Source organism: Bos mutus, chromosome 17, assembly GCF_027580195.1.
Source record: "Bos mutus isolate GX-2022 chromosome 17, NWIPB_WYAK_1.1, whole genome shotgun sequence".
In the NCBI taxonomy this organism is placed as follows: domain Eukaryota; kingdom Metazoa; phylum Chordata; class Mammalia; order Artiodactyla; family Bovidae; genus Bos; species Bos mutus.
In genome coordinates this window covers 28,428,574-28,443,803 of record NC_091633.1, presented here as the reverse complement: position 1 = coordinate 28,443,803, position 15,230 = coordinate 28,428,574, and the positions used below count along the sequence as shown (strand labels likewise).

Genomic DNA, 15,230 nt, shown 5'->3' with positions numbered 1-15,230 from the left:
TGGAGCGCGTGCGCGAGGGATTGAGGCGCGGCGTGGGCTGCTGGGGCTGGAGCAGAAGGCCGGGCGGGGCCCACGCTGCAGCCGCCTGTCCTGTGGACCCGCGAGGCGCGAGAGCCCGGCTGTGGGCTAGCTCGCCGAGCCGCTGCCTTTGTGACGGTTATTTTGCGCCTGCAGGTGCCGATCATAGGTATGCACGGGAGGGCTGGACGTGGTTTGCTTCCTAGCGGACCGGGCACCGCTGTTTGCTCACCTCTTCCCTGAGGTGGACGATCGTTTCACCAACAAGGGTTCTTCCCTATGGTCTTCCTGGGCTGAGCTATCCCCGGAGCCCCTTGGATTCGCGCGGTCGTGCTGGTGGGATTGGACCCTGATGCCCGCTGCGCCGGACGGTGCTGGGGAGTCCGAGCCACATAGTCTCACCCATGAGAAATAAGGATTCTTCTGTTCCTGTTTCCTTTTTCTTCCCAACTGAGGCCAGAGGTTTAAATTTTTGCATCTGGCCTTTCCAGCGTCTGCTAAACGTGATCTGATCATGCTCTTTTTTTGTTAGAGCAGGAAATGTCTTAACTGTGAATGTGTTAACGTTCATAAAAGAAATCCAACGTGGTTATACTGGTTTTGAAATATATATATATATACACGACCGTATTCTAGTCGTGGATACTGTAAAAGTTATATGCTCCAAGCGTTGATAAAATAAGTTTCATTTAATAAGTTTTGTGGCAAAAAGAGCTGGACCGATTTCTATTTCTTACTCTGAAATATTCATTTAAAAACTTTTTACGTATTGAAATCATTTTATCATTTATCTTCTTCAGAATTGCGTGTCATATTAGTATTTTCAGTGTTTAAAATAGAACAAGTTTGTGTTGGTCTTTAAAAAAAAACAAAAACAAAAAAACTGCATCTCTAGCTCCTTCGGTGGTGGTTGCTGCTGCTGCTGCTGCTGCTAAGTCGCTTCAGTTGTGTCCGACTCTGTGCGACCCCATAGATGGCAGCCCACCAGGCTCCCGCGTCCCTGGGATTCTCAAGGCAAAAACACTGGAGTGGGTTGCCATGTCCTTCTCCGGTGCATGAGAGTGAAAAGTGAAGTCGCTCAGTCGTGTCCGACTCTTCGCGACACCATGGACTGCAGCCTACCAGGCTCCTCCGTCCATGGAGTTTCCAGGCAAGAGTACTGGAGTGGGTTGCCATCGCCTTCTCCTCAGTTGTTGAGTTTTCTCTTTTTGTTGTTTGAATCAAATAGTTTAACTAGAAGTGTGTATGTGTTTAAACTAGCTTTATTTTTCAGACTCATCTCATAATTATATTTTTTGTTTTCTCTTGACACTAGAGCACTTAAAGCAATCAAATTTGTACATAATCTAACATCTGGTATGAATGTCAAAGAAGAGGTTGGCATTTCTCAAGAGGCTGACAAAAAGATTGACATCAAAATTATATAGATCTCACCCAAAGTATATGGAGAAGGTGACAAATATAAGTTCTATCTATACTTCATATACAGAATATACTGTTAAAGAAAAAAAAAAGAAGAGGGAAGACAGATTGTCATCCGGAATGTGTGTGTATGCTCAGTCATGTTGTACTCTTTGTAGCCTGCCAGGCTCCTCTGTCCATGGAATTTTCCAGGCAAGAATACTGGAGTGGGTTGCTACTTCCTACTCCAGGGGATTTTCTGACCCAGGGATCAAACCCACATCTCTTATGTCTCCTGCATTGGCAGGCTAATTCATTACCCCTTCGCCACCTAAGAAAGCCCATCCAGAATGCTAGCTAAAAAAGTGTTAGTCACATTAGGGATGTTGACTAAAGTTAACTGTCTACTAGGATGGTATATAATTTAAAAGATGGTATAACAAGTGTTGGCAAGCATGTGGGGAAGTTGCATCCCTTGTATGTTGCTTGTGTGAAAGTAAAATGATGTAGTCACTATGGAAAACAGATCAGTGAGTTCTCAAAAAGCTGAACATAAAGTTACCATATAAGCCAGCAATTCCACTCTTAGGTATAATCATCAGCAGATGAATGAATAAAATGTGGTGGATCTATTCAGAGGAGTATTATTTAGCCATTAAAAAGAGAAATGCTGGTTCAGGCTACAACTTGTATGAACCAAAATGTCAACTTGAAAAAATACACAACATGAAAGTTGTGAGTTAAGCTTTATTTGGGGCAAAACGAAGACTGGAGCCCAGGAGACAACATCTGAGATCCAAAGAGGCAGGGGAGAAAGTCAGTATATTTGTGATTTTGGTGAAGGGGGAATGCATACAATCAAGTACATATACTCCCAAAGGTTTCTGCTAGTCTGGTGAAGCTTTTGCTTGTCACGAGGAACAATCATCAACATGAAGGATTTCAGTGCTTTCTAGATATGAAGAGAAACAAGAATTGGGCTCCTTAAATCTGCTCCTGAAAAATATCTAACTGAAGATGTATCCTGTCAGTTTTTGCCCCCACCGAGCACAGAGTACCTCATTTCTGCTCTCCACCCTGAACTCCTTTCAGGGAGTGTTGAAGGTTAGCAGCTGCAGCAGCAGATGACTTAGTCCTTATAGAGGTAGATGACAAGTGCCAATTTGTAGTTGACAAAAATATTACACTGAACGAAATAAACCAGACACAGACATATGATTTGAATCAACTATAGTATGATTTCCTTTTAACCTATAAGGGAAAAAAATCTGAAAAAGAATATGTGTGTGTGCATATAACTAAGTCACTTTGCTATACGTTTGGAACTACCACAACATAGAAAATCAGCTATACTTGAATAGTAAAAGAGATTTTTTTTAAAAAGAGAGAGGATTCAATATAGTATTAGAACCATTCAATTCCAGATAAAACTTAACACAGAAATCTAGAGATTGTGGAGGGGAGGCAGTCTTTGGAGCTCTTTTCTTCCTACTCCTGGGGATTTCAGTCTCTGTGCATGTATTTCTGGAACAGTCTGATGTCGTCTATGTGGGTGTGTAGGTACATGCAGCTGGTCTGAGGGAATCTAGGCTCATGATTAACAAGCCCCTGATCACAGCACCTCTCCTCAAGTTTCTTCCTTTCCCACAGCTTCACTTGCTCGATATCTCCTGCTTCTCAGGAAGTTCTGTCAGGAACAAGGAGGGCATGGAGGCTGAGTTGCTAACTGTCCGGTCCCACGTAAGTTGGGCTGCCTTCATTCTTTTTTGTTTTCCAACTGGGAATCCATTTTTGGTTAAGGGTTCTTAAGGGATCCATATGTCAGACACTTCCCCCTGAAGACTGGCACTATTTTGTTTGCTTTATTTATAGTTGTTTTATTTCCTTTCATATCAAAGAAACACAGCTTGAACAGAAATGTGTGGCTTATCAAGGATTCTGATGAGATGCTGTTTGTCCATAGTGAGGAACTGAGCACACAGCAAGCTTTCTCCCTCAAAGATGATGACAGAACTGGGGATACTGGTGCCTTTTTGAGGGATTCTCTGGTCCCTGGTGGTCTTGGGTGTGGGGCTGGCTTGTTAGTTCCTGGCTGGGGACTGCCTGTTTGGAGGACCTTGGGGATACGTTGTGTAATTATCCAGGAGTAACTAAAATGAAGACAGGAAGAGCCTGGGGGAGGGTGGGTCCTCTGGGGACAGAGTGACTGGGTGGGGAACCCTTCTTCAGCCTCTCTCAGCTTCTCTCCTAGATGACCCCCTCATGCTTCATGTGTATTGAAAACCCTACCAGAGAACATAGCCTTTGCTTTGGGCTGTCCTACATATTTTGAAGGACTTAAGAAAAGTAATCTACAGTATTTATCTAGATATTCCCTTTTTTTTTTTTTCTTTATTTGGCTACGCCACATGGCATGTGGGATCTTAGTTCCCTGACTAGGGATGGAACCCACACCCTATGCATTGTAAGCCCAGGGTCTTAATCACTGGACCGTCAGGGAAGTCCCCAAATATTTGCTCTTTGTCTTTCTTATCTGTCATTCTTTAGATGTAAAGTTTCTCTCTTGAATTATTTTCCTTGCCTGAAGAATTCCCTTTAGCATACGTTTAGAGCTGGTCTGCTGGTAACAAATCCTGTTTAACTTTATTTGAGAATGTATTTTTCATCATTCCTGAAAGATATTTTCACCTAGTATTGAAATTCTTGCATGACAGTTCATTTCTTTCAACATTAAAAAAGCCCACTATTCTACTATCTTTTTATCTTCACAGATCTTTGATGAAAAACACCCAATCATTCAAATGGGTTTTTTTACTTCTATGTGTCATCTACAGTTCTTTTTGATGTGGCTAATAAAAACCTTGCTTCTGTATCTGTTATTTTGTTACTATAAAATATAAGCTCTTCTCCATTTTTTAGTGCCTACCAATGTTTAAGAAAATTGTTTTAGAAATTATTTGAGGTCATGAAACATGGCTACATTCATCTCTTAAGTGTTAATTTGTACTTGAATTGAAGACTGTTTTTCCCTTCTTTTCCTGCCTTGTATTAGGTTCTAATTATTTCACATACGTGTAGATTAACTGATTCTCCTTGCTTTAGCTGTTTACGACTTACTTGATTTAAATGAGAGTGTTTCTGACAGTTTCTTAACCTAAAGTGTAACATGAAGCTGGTTTCTAGACAGTGCATACTTAATACCATTCCTTTTAGGGCTTGTCCAGAAGTCGACATAAATACTACTCATTCCTAGAATACATTATGTTCTATTCTCTTTCCCTACCCAAGGGCTATCTGCCTAGTCTTCTTGTTAATATTTGGGAAAGTGGGGGAGCAGAGATACACATCAGGCTCAAATTTGCTTCATGTTGTAGACACTGGTGACCTTCAAGGATATACTTGTGAACTTCACCAGGGAAGAGTGGAAACTGCTGGACACTGCTCAGCAGATCATGTACAAAGATGTGATGCTGGAAAACTACAGAAACCTGGTGTCTTTAGGTGAGACCGACCTCTCTTTGTGTGGTGGGTAGGGAATTGTTTTGATTTGTTAAATTTTAAGAAATTGTATATTTTATATATAATTATATGTTGTATATTTTAAGAAGTGTATATTTTGCTGCCTCTGTAGCCCTACCTTGTCTATTCTTCAGAGCCCCCACAGGACTGTTGAAGGGTCAGGAGTTGGGCTTGAACTGGGATGTTTCTTTGTATCTAGGCTGGAGCTCCTAACCTTTGCCCAGTACTTTATCTTTCACTGTAAACAGGGCATCAGCTTCCCAAACCAGATGTGATCCTGCGGTTGGAGAAGGGGGAGGAGCCGTGGCTGGTGGAGAGAGAGATTCACCAAGAGACCCAACCAGGTAAGGACCAAATCCCCTGCTCAGAGAAGGAATCGCTGGTCACTAGTTTTCCACATTTCAAAGACAAAGACTGAGTTTATTTACCTTCTGTTTCCCCATTGCTCGGCTGCCTTCTTCAGTCTTGTCACACTTCAATTTGCATTCATGAAAATTATCTTTCTGTGGATGTGCTTGGCTCCAGCCCTGTTCATAGTGCTTTCTTGATTCTTACCACTAGCTCTAGCGTGTGCACCCTCTTGTTTATCATAGAATTACTTCTCATCTTTGACTGTCCTTTCCGTATCTTGTGTCCCTTCCCATAGCATTCATTCTGCTGCTTTGTGTAAGCTCTGCTCTGGGACCTCATCACCCGCTCCTGCTCTGGGTTTGTTTTCTGCCAGGTAGAAGACTGCTACAAACAACTCACCAGTCCTTGTTGACGTAACTCTCCTTCCTTCCCAGAATTGCTGCTCTCAAAAACACCTATTTTCTCACTGTCCTCTAGCTTTATTTAATGTTCTTTTTCAATTTACTCCTATTCATTTTAATCTTCACATCTCCAATTTTCAGATTGTTATGAGGATTCCTAGCATCATTCCTTTTCCCAACTTCCCTGTGTAGAGCAGATCAGCCTTCTGGGCTAAGAAATAGAAGGCAGTCCTCCATCTTCCTCCTCCTCTGTTCCCACTGAGTGATCATTTCCCTTACCTCTGTTTCTAAGCTCAGTGCCCTGACATCTTTCTCCTCAGGCCAGCCATCCTGGTCTGGATCATGCTGCCAATGGCCAACTTCACATGGGGCAGAGAAGCCAGGACACGTGCCAGTGACCCCTGTACCCTTGTGGGCACCATGGCCCCCCAGGCCCAGTGCAGTCCAGGCATGCTGTAACCCTCCACAGCCATTTCCCTCTGACACATCCACACATACCAGGCATTCCCTGCATTTCAGGCTTCCCGTGTGGTGTAACCAGAGTCTCAGTCATCCTAGAAGTTTCACCTCCTGTTCTTTGTGAAATCTTTTGGCTTGTTAAGTACAGGTTCCTTAAGGTTTTCTGAGCTTTCATTTTGTTTATACCTTTTAAAAAATTATTTATTTATTTTTGGCTGTGCTGGGTCTTTGTTGCTGTGTTGGCACTAGTTGCAGCTAGTGGGGCTGTTCTCTAGTTGTGGTTCACGGGCATCTCATTGCAGTGACTTCTCGTTGTAGAGCATGGGCTTCAGGGCGCACAGGCTTCAGTAGTTGTGATGCATGGGCTTAGTTGCCCATGGCATCTAGCATCCTCCCAGACGAAAATTGGACCCATGTCTCCTGCACTGGCAGGCAGATTCTTATCCACTGTGCCACTAGGGAAATCCTGTTTCTACTCTTAAATGTCATAAATTGTTTCAGACCTTTTTACACTGGGCCTTGTAGATGACTGTATCAAATACCTGTCTCAGGGAAGGTCTCTTAGACACTGGAAAGTACTTGATCCCTCAGCTGCTTTGGAGCCATAGCAGGAAAAACTGTTCTCCGTTTCTCTTTTTTCCCTATTTTTTCCTGTCTGTATTTTTTCCATTCCTGTGTTGAGTTTAGCAAGCTTTCCTGGATGTCTATCTGTTGACAAGTATCCAAAAATAACTGTATAACCAACAGTTTACATTTTGGTGGAAAATTTATTGTCAAAGAAATACTAAAGTTCCATATATGTGCTTAATCACCTGGAATTTGAGGGAATCTACAAGCCATGGGAACTTCATTATTAAAATGAAAAGTATTATGGGTGATGGCTTTAAAAACTCAAATGAGTTCATTAATGGGTGCTACAGATTTTGAAGATAACTCACGTGGGTTATCTCCCATGTTACAGAATACATGGAATATTTTTAGGACTTTAAATACATTTGTATTTTCTGTTGCTTTACTCAGACTTGTCTGTCCATACCCAGCTCCACCCCCCATCATATGTGTTCATTTTAGAATTTTCCAGCTGGCATTTGTAGTTTGAAAAACTTATCCATGGGATTTTGATGCATGAAGTAGAGGAGAGGAAAAAGATGGCATGTGCCTATCAAAACTCATCAGGGTAGAGGTATTTGTAAGTGTTGAGTTCAGTTCAGTCATTCAGTCGTGTCTGACTCTTTGCGACCCCATGAATCGCAGAACGCCAGGCCTCCCTGTCCATCACCAACTCTCAGAGTTCACTCAAACTCACATCAATCAAGTCAGTGATGCCATCCAGCCATCTCATCCTCTGTCGTCCCCTTTTCCTCCTGCTCCCAATCCCTCCCAGCATCAGAGTCTTTTCCAATGAGTCAACTCTTTGCATGAAGTGGCCAAAGTACTGGAGTTTCAGCTTTAGCATCAGTCCTTCCAAAGAAATCCCAGGGCTGATCTCCTTCAGAATGGACTGGTTGGATCTCCTTGCAGTCCAAGGGACTCTGAAGAGTCTTCCCCAACACCACAGTTCAAAAACATCAATTCTTCGGCGCTCAGCTTTCTTCACAGTCCAACTCAATGGACTCTGTTGCTGTTTATTGTTTAGTTGCTAGTCATGTCCAGCTCTTTTGCAACCTGATGGACTATAGCCTGCCAGACTCCTCTGTCCATGGGATTTTCCAGGCAAAAAGATTGGAGTGAGTTGCCACTTTCTTCTCCAGGTGGATCTTCCTGACCTGGGCTCAAACCCACATTTCCTGCATTGGCAGGTGGATTCTTAACCACTGAGCCACAGGGAAGCCCAATGAACTCTGTTGTTAAGCCTTTAAAAGGAAGTAAATAACTGCACTTTTCTATAACATGGATGAACTTTGAGGACAGTCTGCTGGGTGAAATAAATCAGTCACAAAAGAACAAATAGTGTATCATTCCACATATATAAGGCACTTGAAGTAGCCAAAATCATAAAGACACAAAATATACTGGTAATTGCTGAGCACTGGGTTGAGAGGAGATTGTAGCATTATTGTTTAACAGTATAGAGTTTCCATTTTACAAGATGAAAACAGCTGGTGGTGATGGCTGCACAAAAATGTGAAGATACTTAATACTTGAATCATGCACTTAAAAATGGTTAAGATGGTGCATTTAAAAAAATTTTTAATTGAAGGATAATTGCTTTACAGAATTTTGTGGTTTTCTCTCATACATCGACAAGAATCAGCCATAGGTACATTTTATAAAGATATTATATGTATATATATATTATTATATATATATATATACACATTTTATGTTATATGTTATATATATATATATTATATATATATACATTTTATGTTATATGTTATATGTATATATATTATATATATAATATATATATAACATATATTATATGTTGTATTTTTTAATCACAATTAAAAAAAAAAGAGAAATCAGAGTGGGGAAGAAACAAATGACTAACAAAGTTGTGAATGAAAATTAGGACTGGGAATGGGGATTGGGTTGTATAAAGAAGGCAGTTAGGAGCCTGGCACAGGGATTATTTGCCAGGTGTCTTAGTTTCCTGTGGCAACTAAAACTAGTTCCACAAATCAGGTGGCTTAAATCAACACATTTATTTTCTCACAGTTCTAGAGGTCTGAAGCCAAGGTGTGGGCAGGGCTGTGTGCCTTCTGAGGCTTCAGGGGAGGATCCTTCCTGCCTCTCCTAACTTTGGTGCCCCAGGTGCCCTTTGGCTTATAGACACATCACCTCCATCTTCACATGGTCAGCTCCCCTGTGTGTCTGTCTCTGTATCTCCTCTCCTTTCCTTGTAAGGACTCCAGTCAGATGGGATCAGGGTCCTCCTACTCCAGTAATACTTCATCTTAACTAATTACATTTGCAATGATCCTGTTTCCAGATAAGATCATAACCTGTAATGTTGGGGGTTAAGACTTCAACATATCTTCTTTGGGGAACACAATTCACCCCGTATGTCAGGTAAGAATACATATTGCCCCACTTATATAGGAAGAGGTGATATTGGGTAAATTGTGGCTTTTTTTCTAGATTTCAGAAACAAACATTTTTGCCAAAAGGCATTGAGAAACAAATACAGGCTCTGAACCGGGGAAAGTAAGTTGCAGTAGTATGCATGTGTATAAGCAGAAGGGTGAAAAGCCCAGGAGAATGTGAATTAGGGTTCAGGTTCTGAGTTAATATCCTGTGTTAGTCCTGTCAATTTTAATAAAGTCTTCATGTCTCAGAACAAAGGAATCAAAGCAGAAGGCAGGAATGATGACAGCAGTGAGCATTACAAACTGTACTGCTTTGGTGATGAACTCCCACCTTATATGATACTTAGGATAACCTTATAGGTCCTTAGATGACAGATAAGCAATATGATTTTTGAAAAGTTTAGCACTTTGTCTAAATTCACCGCTAGTAGTGGCAAAGCTTAGGTTAGAAGCCATATCTGGGTAACTTAGGTGCAGTTGCTCTTCCAGCCTATTACACAGCCTTTCTGAAAGGTTCACTATGTCAGACACCTGGAATTATTCTGCACTGCTTTGGTGATATACATAAGAACCATTTCCTGATACAGAGCTGTGTTCATGGTTTAGGAATGTGAAGAATTCATGTCAGAGGAGGGCCTGGCAGCAAGTAGACCCATTAGGCTCTTATATCATCATTAGTTGAATTAGGTAATGGCAGCAGCCCCTTCTGTGGGTTTCCTAAACTGCCACCCCAGCACTGAATATCTTGATCCCACATGTCACAGCTAATCCTGTGGTTTCTCTTACTCTCTTTGCTCCTTTTATATGCATATTATAGCCCATCACATTTCCTGTCAATGAGTCTTCTATCCCTTTTTCTCTATCACAGTTACAAAACCATATTTGAAAGCAACATTACAGGACTTAACATACTTTTTTCTACATCCATCCTACCATTCTGACCTTAATACTTCTTTTAGTTATAGAAGCTTTTCCATTTCTTTCAGATTTGGAAACTTCAGTTGAAATTAAATCAACTTCCCATAAGAGCATTTCTAATGATAAATACTCCTGTGATGTTAAAATGGAAAGAATGCCAAAGAGTGATCTCTGGTATTTGTCACTGGAAGAAGTCTGGACTTGTGGCGGTCAGTTGGACAGGCCCCAGGACAGCCAGGAGAGACATCTGAGGCAAGTGGCATTCACCCAAAAGAAAGTACTTCCTCAGGAGAGAGTATGTGAAAATGGGAAGTACAGGGGAAACTGTTTTCTGCACTCTCAACTAGTACTGCAAGAGTATTTCTGTAAACATGACTCAAATCCTAAAGGTTTGAAACACAATTTGGTTTTCAGTGGCCATCAGGAAAGCTGTGCAAGCAACGGTAATGAATCCAGTCAAACTTTCTGTCAGAACATCCGCCTTATTCAATTTGCAAGAACTCAAGCAAGAGATAAATCATACAGATGCCCTGATAACAATTCTCTTACTCATGGTACATCCCTTGGTATATCAAAGGGTGCGCATAGAGAAAAACCCTATGAATGTAAGGAATGTGGAAAATTCTTCAGCTGGCGTTCTAATCTTACCAGGCACCGTCTTATTCATACTGGAGAAAAACCTTATGAATGTAAGGAATGTGGAAAATCTTTCAGCCGAAGTTCTCACCTCATAGGACATCAAAAGACTCATACTGGTGAAGAACCCTATGAGTGTAAAGAATGTGGAAAATCCTTCAGCTGGTTCTCTCACCTCGTTACCCATCAGAGAACTCATACAGGAGACAAACTGTACACATGTAATCAGTGTGGAAAGTCTTTTGTTCACAGCTCTAGGCTTATTAGGCACCAGAGAACTCACACTGGAGAGAAACCCTATGAATGTCCTGAATGTGGGAAATCTTTCAGACAGAGCACACATCTCATTCTGCATCAGAGAACTCATGTTAGAGTGAGGCCCTATGAATGCAGTGAATGTGGGAAGTCTTATAGCCAGAGATCTCACCTTGTTGTCCATCACAGAACTCACACTGGGCTGAAACCCTTTGAGTGTAAAGACTGTGGAAAATGCTTCAGTCGAAGCTCTCACCTTTTCTCACATCAGAGAACCCATACTGGGGAGAAGCCATACGAATGCCATGACTGTGGAAAATCCTTCAGCCAGAGTTCTGCCCTCATTGTGCACCAGAGAATTCATACTGGAGAGAAACCATATGAGTGTTGTCAGTGTGGGAAAGCCTTCATTAGAAAGAATGACCTTATTAAGCATCAGAGGGTTCATGTTGGAGATGAGACCTATAAATGTAATCAGTGTGGAATCATCTTCAGCCAGAACTCTCCACTTATAGTGTATCAAATAGCTCATACTGGAGAGCAGTTCTTAACATGTAATCAGTGTGGGACAGCACTTGTTAATACCCCTAATGTTATTAGATACCAGACAAATATTATTAGGGAAAATGCATATTAAGGCCATAAAGATGGACTACTTCCCAAAGAGCAATAACTTTATTTAGCACTTGAGAGCTCCTTTTGGAGAGAAGTTGCTTTCAGTCTTGTTCCTACACTTTTGTGCATTAGAGAATTGGTCCTGGAGGAGGAAAAACACAAAAATTTTACCTTAGTACGTCAGATTGTCTTGTTTTTCTGAATTCCTACAAAAGTAATTGGTCTGGGAGCATTCATGGACAAACCTTAAATGCTGAAATCTGAGAAGGAACCATTAGGTAAGTGAGTTGTTGATAAATGATCCAGCTTTGTTTGCTGTAAAACAATGAGAGCGCTACCTCAAAAAGACAAATGAAAGCTGTTGCTGAGGAAAATAAAAAATGGGTGTAGTTATGGTAACAGACAATAGAAAATTATATTCCAGTGAGTTAATATCCATTTTTCATGTGATCATCCCTTTCTCCTGGGACACTTTGTAGTGTTCAGTTAGTTTTATGCATCTGGTATAAACCACACTTTGGCTAGCAGCAGGGAAGATCTTATCATGAAAAATGGTGAAGGAAGTACACGTTTACTACCAGTACTACCCAGGTTAGATATATTTGCATGTGGGCAAGAACTGAAAACATGTATATGGATAAATGAACAAAATTGAGTTGTTAGATAATGGAGTTATGAATAAGTTTTATAGTCTAGCCAGTGCCACTGTAACAATTTAAAGATTGAAGACACTTTTAGATATTAAAAAAGGATATTGGTTTCTCTATTCCACTATTAGTGAAGCTTGAGAACCTCCTGCTAGCAAACTTTCCCATCATTTCTAAGTTGTTTGGAGTCATAAAGTTGTACTCCTTGGGACAAGCTGCCAAAGGCTCCTGGGAGCTTAAACACAATGCTTCTCTGGATGTTGGGACCTAAAAGAGTGGCAAATTTGGGCACACTAGAAAGGGTCTCCATTTGATCCAGAGCGGGTGCCTGGGCAATACCTAGCACAAGTATGCTCTTAAACAGTGCTGCCCAAGGCGACTCTTCTTCCAAAGTAGTCTCGTATCTTTACAAAGAAAGCAGTGGTCAAAAGTGTATATTTGAGCTGGACTCCCAAGTTGAAATCCCACCTCTGTCCATCACTTGCTGTGTAACCTTGGGCATGCTGCTTGTCCTCTCTCTGCCTGAATTACAGATGTCCTCCTCTGCAGATTAGGGATGACATCACTTACCTCATGGAATTGTGGTGAGTAGTAAACGAGTAACATACAAACAGTGCAGAATATGCCTGACATGTATGAAGTGCTTCATTACATTAGCTGTGATTATTAATATTACTTTATTGTCCCACTAAAGTGTCTGTCATTTACTTTAAACTGACTCAATTGCTGGCAAGAACTGGCTGAGTTCCCATTTCCCTTCCAGTCACACATATCTTCCCTTTTACCCACATTAGAACTTATCACCCAAGGAATCACTCACCCTCAGTGGGTGTTTGGATATATTTATGAGGATCAGTAAACAACTTTTAATCTTGTGTGCAAAAGCAACCTCTTTTATACAGAGGTTTTCCCTTCAAGGGAGAGGATCCTAGTCTTCATATTTTCTGTTAAGTCCATGACCCAAAAAAGATTTAGAAAGAGAATCTGTTTTAATTCTCTTTCATTCTGGCTCTTTGTGTGTGTGTGTGTGTGTGTGTGTGTGTGTGTGTGTAGGGGGCCGAGGTGGGAGAAGGGGCTGATCATCATTTGCCATTTTCTAGCAAATGATACATATTGGTACATATAGTAGATGCTCAGTGATTGCTGAATGATATACTATTGAGAACAACAGGACGACGCCCTTGCTTTCTCTCCCAGGACAAATCTAGAAATGCTCCTTAGATTTGAGAGACCTGAGACCTGCATAAGTGAGAGGTCACAGCTCATTCCTCCTGGTGCAGTTGAGGAGAAGTGAGTTGGCCCAGGCCTCACATTTTGAGAACCTCCTGGCACCTCAGTTATGGCTGAGTAACTCCTCAGTGATTACACACCATTCATGTGTTTATTGTAGTCCTACCAGAAATGGTTTTGATTGCAAGCAGTAGTTCTTTGTGGGTGTAAGAGAGGAGCCCCTCAGCTGTGCCTCTTAGAATTTCTGATAACCCATGACTCAATTTTCTTGAACTGTGTAGTGGAGATACTCCTGGTATCTACCTCTGAAGGTAGTTGTGTGGATTAAGTGAAATAATGTGTAAAGTACTTGAAGCAGTGCCTGGCACATAGGAAGTACTGTACGTGTTTAGCTATTAATAATAATAATGTTACTATTATTAACACCCTAAGGAATGTACGTCTGTAGATGATCACTGAAGCATTACTTTTAATAATGTAAAATTTGCAATATTGAAAATGGATAATAGAAAAGTTGTTATTTATAGACATTAAAGTTTCACAAACAGAAAGCTTGATAACATGAAAAATGTTGTGATGTTATGAAAAAAGCATGATAAATAATTGTCAATATAGAGTAAGCTCAGATATGTAAAATAAATTAACTTCAAACAACTGAAATGAATCTCACTCAAAACTTTCAGGAGATTTGTCAAAAGATAATAGCAGTTAACCTACATATTGGGAGAATTGGTGTTTGCTTTTCTCTTTTTTTGATACTTTTCTTTCCAAAGTCTCTTCAAAGAATATATATTCCTTTTTAGGATCGGGAAAACAGTCTCTTCAGTGATGGAATGTTTTTTCTTCAAAAGTTCTTATGTACAAATAGTCTACTGGAACTTTTAAAACGGGGAATTGGCAATGTTGCAGGATACTAGATCAATATACAAAAATTGATTTGTATAAGCAGTGAACAGTTTGTAAATGAAATACCATCCTATTTGCAATGATACAAAAATGAAATATTTAGGTATATTTAATGAATGGAGCAAGATCTATACAATGAAAGTATAAAACATTGCTGAAAGACATTCAGGAACACAGAAAACACGTAATAAACACATTATAAGTGGAAAAATACACTGTGGTCAAGGATGGAAAAACTCAATATAGTAGGAGAGTAATTCTCCCCAGACTGATCTTTAAGTTCAGAGGCATTTGTAGAAATTGACAAATTAGGGGACAGTCCTAAGATGGTGGAGGAATAGGATGGGGAGACCACTTTTTCCCCCACAAATTCATCAACGTTTGAACACTGAGTAAATTCCACAAAATAACTTCTGAATGCTGGCAGAGGACATCAGACACCCAGAAAAGCAGCCCATTGTCTTCGAAAGGAGGTAGGAAAAAATGTAAAAGATAAAAAGACAAAAGAGGTAGGGACGGAGATCTGTCCTGGAAAGGGAGTCTTAAAAAACAGAGAAGTTTCCAAACACCAGGAAACACTCTCACTGGCGAGTCTGTGGCAAGCCTTGGAACCTCAGAGGGCAACATAACCAGGAGGAAAAATAAATAAATAATTAAAACCCACAGATTGCATGCCTAATGGCAACTCCCTGCGGAGAAACAGTGCAGACGCTAGCATCCGCCACTAGCAAGCAGGGGCTGGACCGGAGGCGTGGGTTGCATTGATTATGGTGAGGACCGGGCCTGAATACCCCGAGGGCAATCTGAGGGAAGTAACTTGAGATAGCAACCCAGACTGTGGA

General features: G+C 40.9%; 1 protein-coding gene across 4 annotated transcripts; it reads left to right on the top strand.

Moving 5' to 3' along the window:
* On the top strand, window positions 1–14,315 carry ZNF10 (zinc finger protein 10). 4 transcript variants are annotated; one of them, XM_070386398.1, is made up of 5 exons: window positions 1–187; window positions 1,334–3,159; window positions 4,794–4,920; window positions 5,187–5,282; window positions 10,168–14,315. In XM_070386398.1, exons 2-5 carry the CDS (start codon window positions 3,013–3,015, stop codon window positions 11,625–11,627), a joined length of 1,830 nt encoding a protein of 609 aa, XP_070242499.1. In that variant the 5' UTR covers window positions 1–187; window positions 1,334–3,012; the 3' UTR covers window positions 11,628–14,315. The 4 variants fall into 4 exon arrangements, with proteins under 4 accessions (XP_070242499.1, XP_070242500.1, XP_070242501.1 ...); XM_070386399.1 differs by having other exon boundaries at window positions 3,070–3,159; window positions 10,168–14,314; XM_070386400.1 differs by lacking the exon at window positions 1,334–3,159 and having other exon boundaries at window positions 10,168–14,314.
* The last annotated feature ends 915 nt before the right edge of the window (window positions 14,316–15,230 follow it).

What these genes read in the sequence shown, in the direction of transcription:
- ZNF10 (XM_070386398.1), top strand. Translation starts at nt 3,013, where the DNA reads ATGATTAACAAGCCCCTGATCACAGCACCTCTCCTCAAGTTTCTTCCT. An exon ending in TGCTAACTGTCCGGTCCCAC is followed by an intron (nt 3,160 to 4,793) that starts GTAAGTTGGGCT and finishes TTCATGTTGTAG; the next exon opens with ACACTGGTGACCTTCAAGGA. An exon ending in CAGAAACCTGGTGTCTTTAG is followed by an intron (nt 4,921 to 5,186) that starts GTGAGACCGACC and finishes CACTGTAAACAG; the next exon opens with GGCATCAGCTTCCCAAACCA.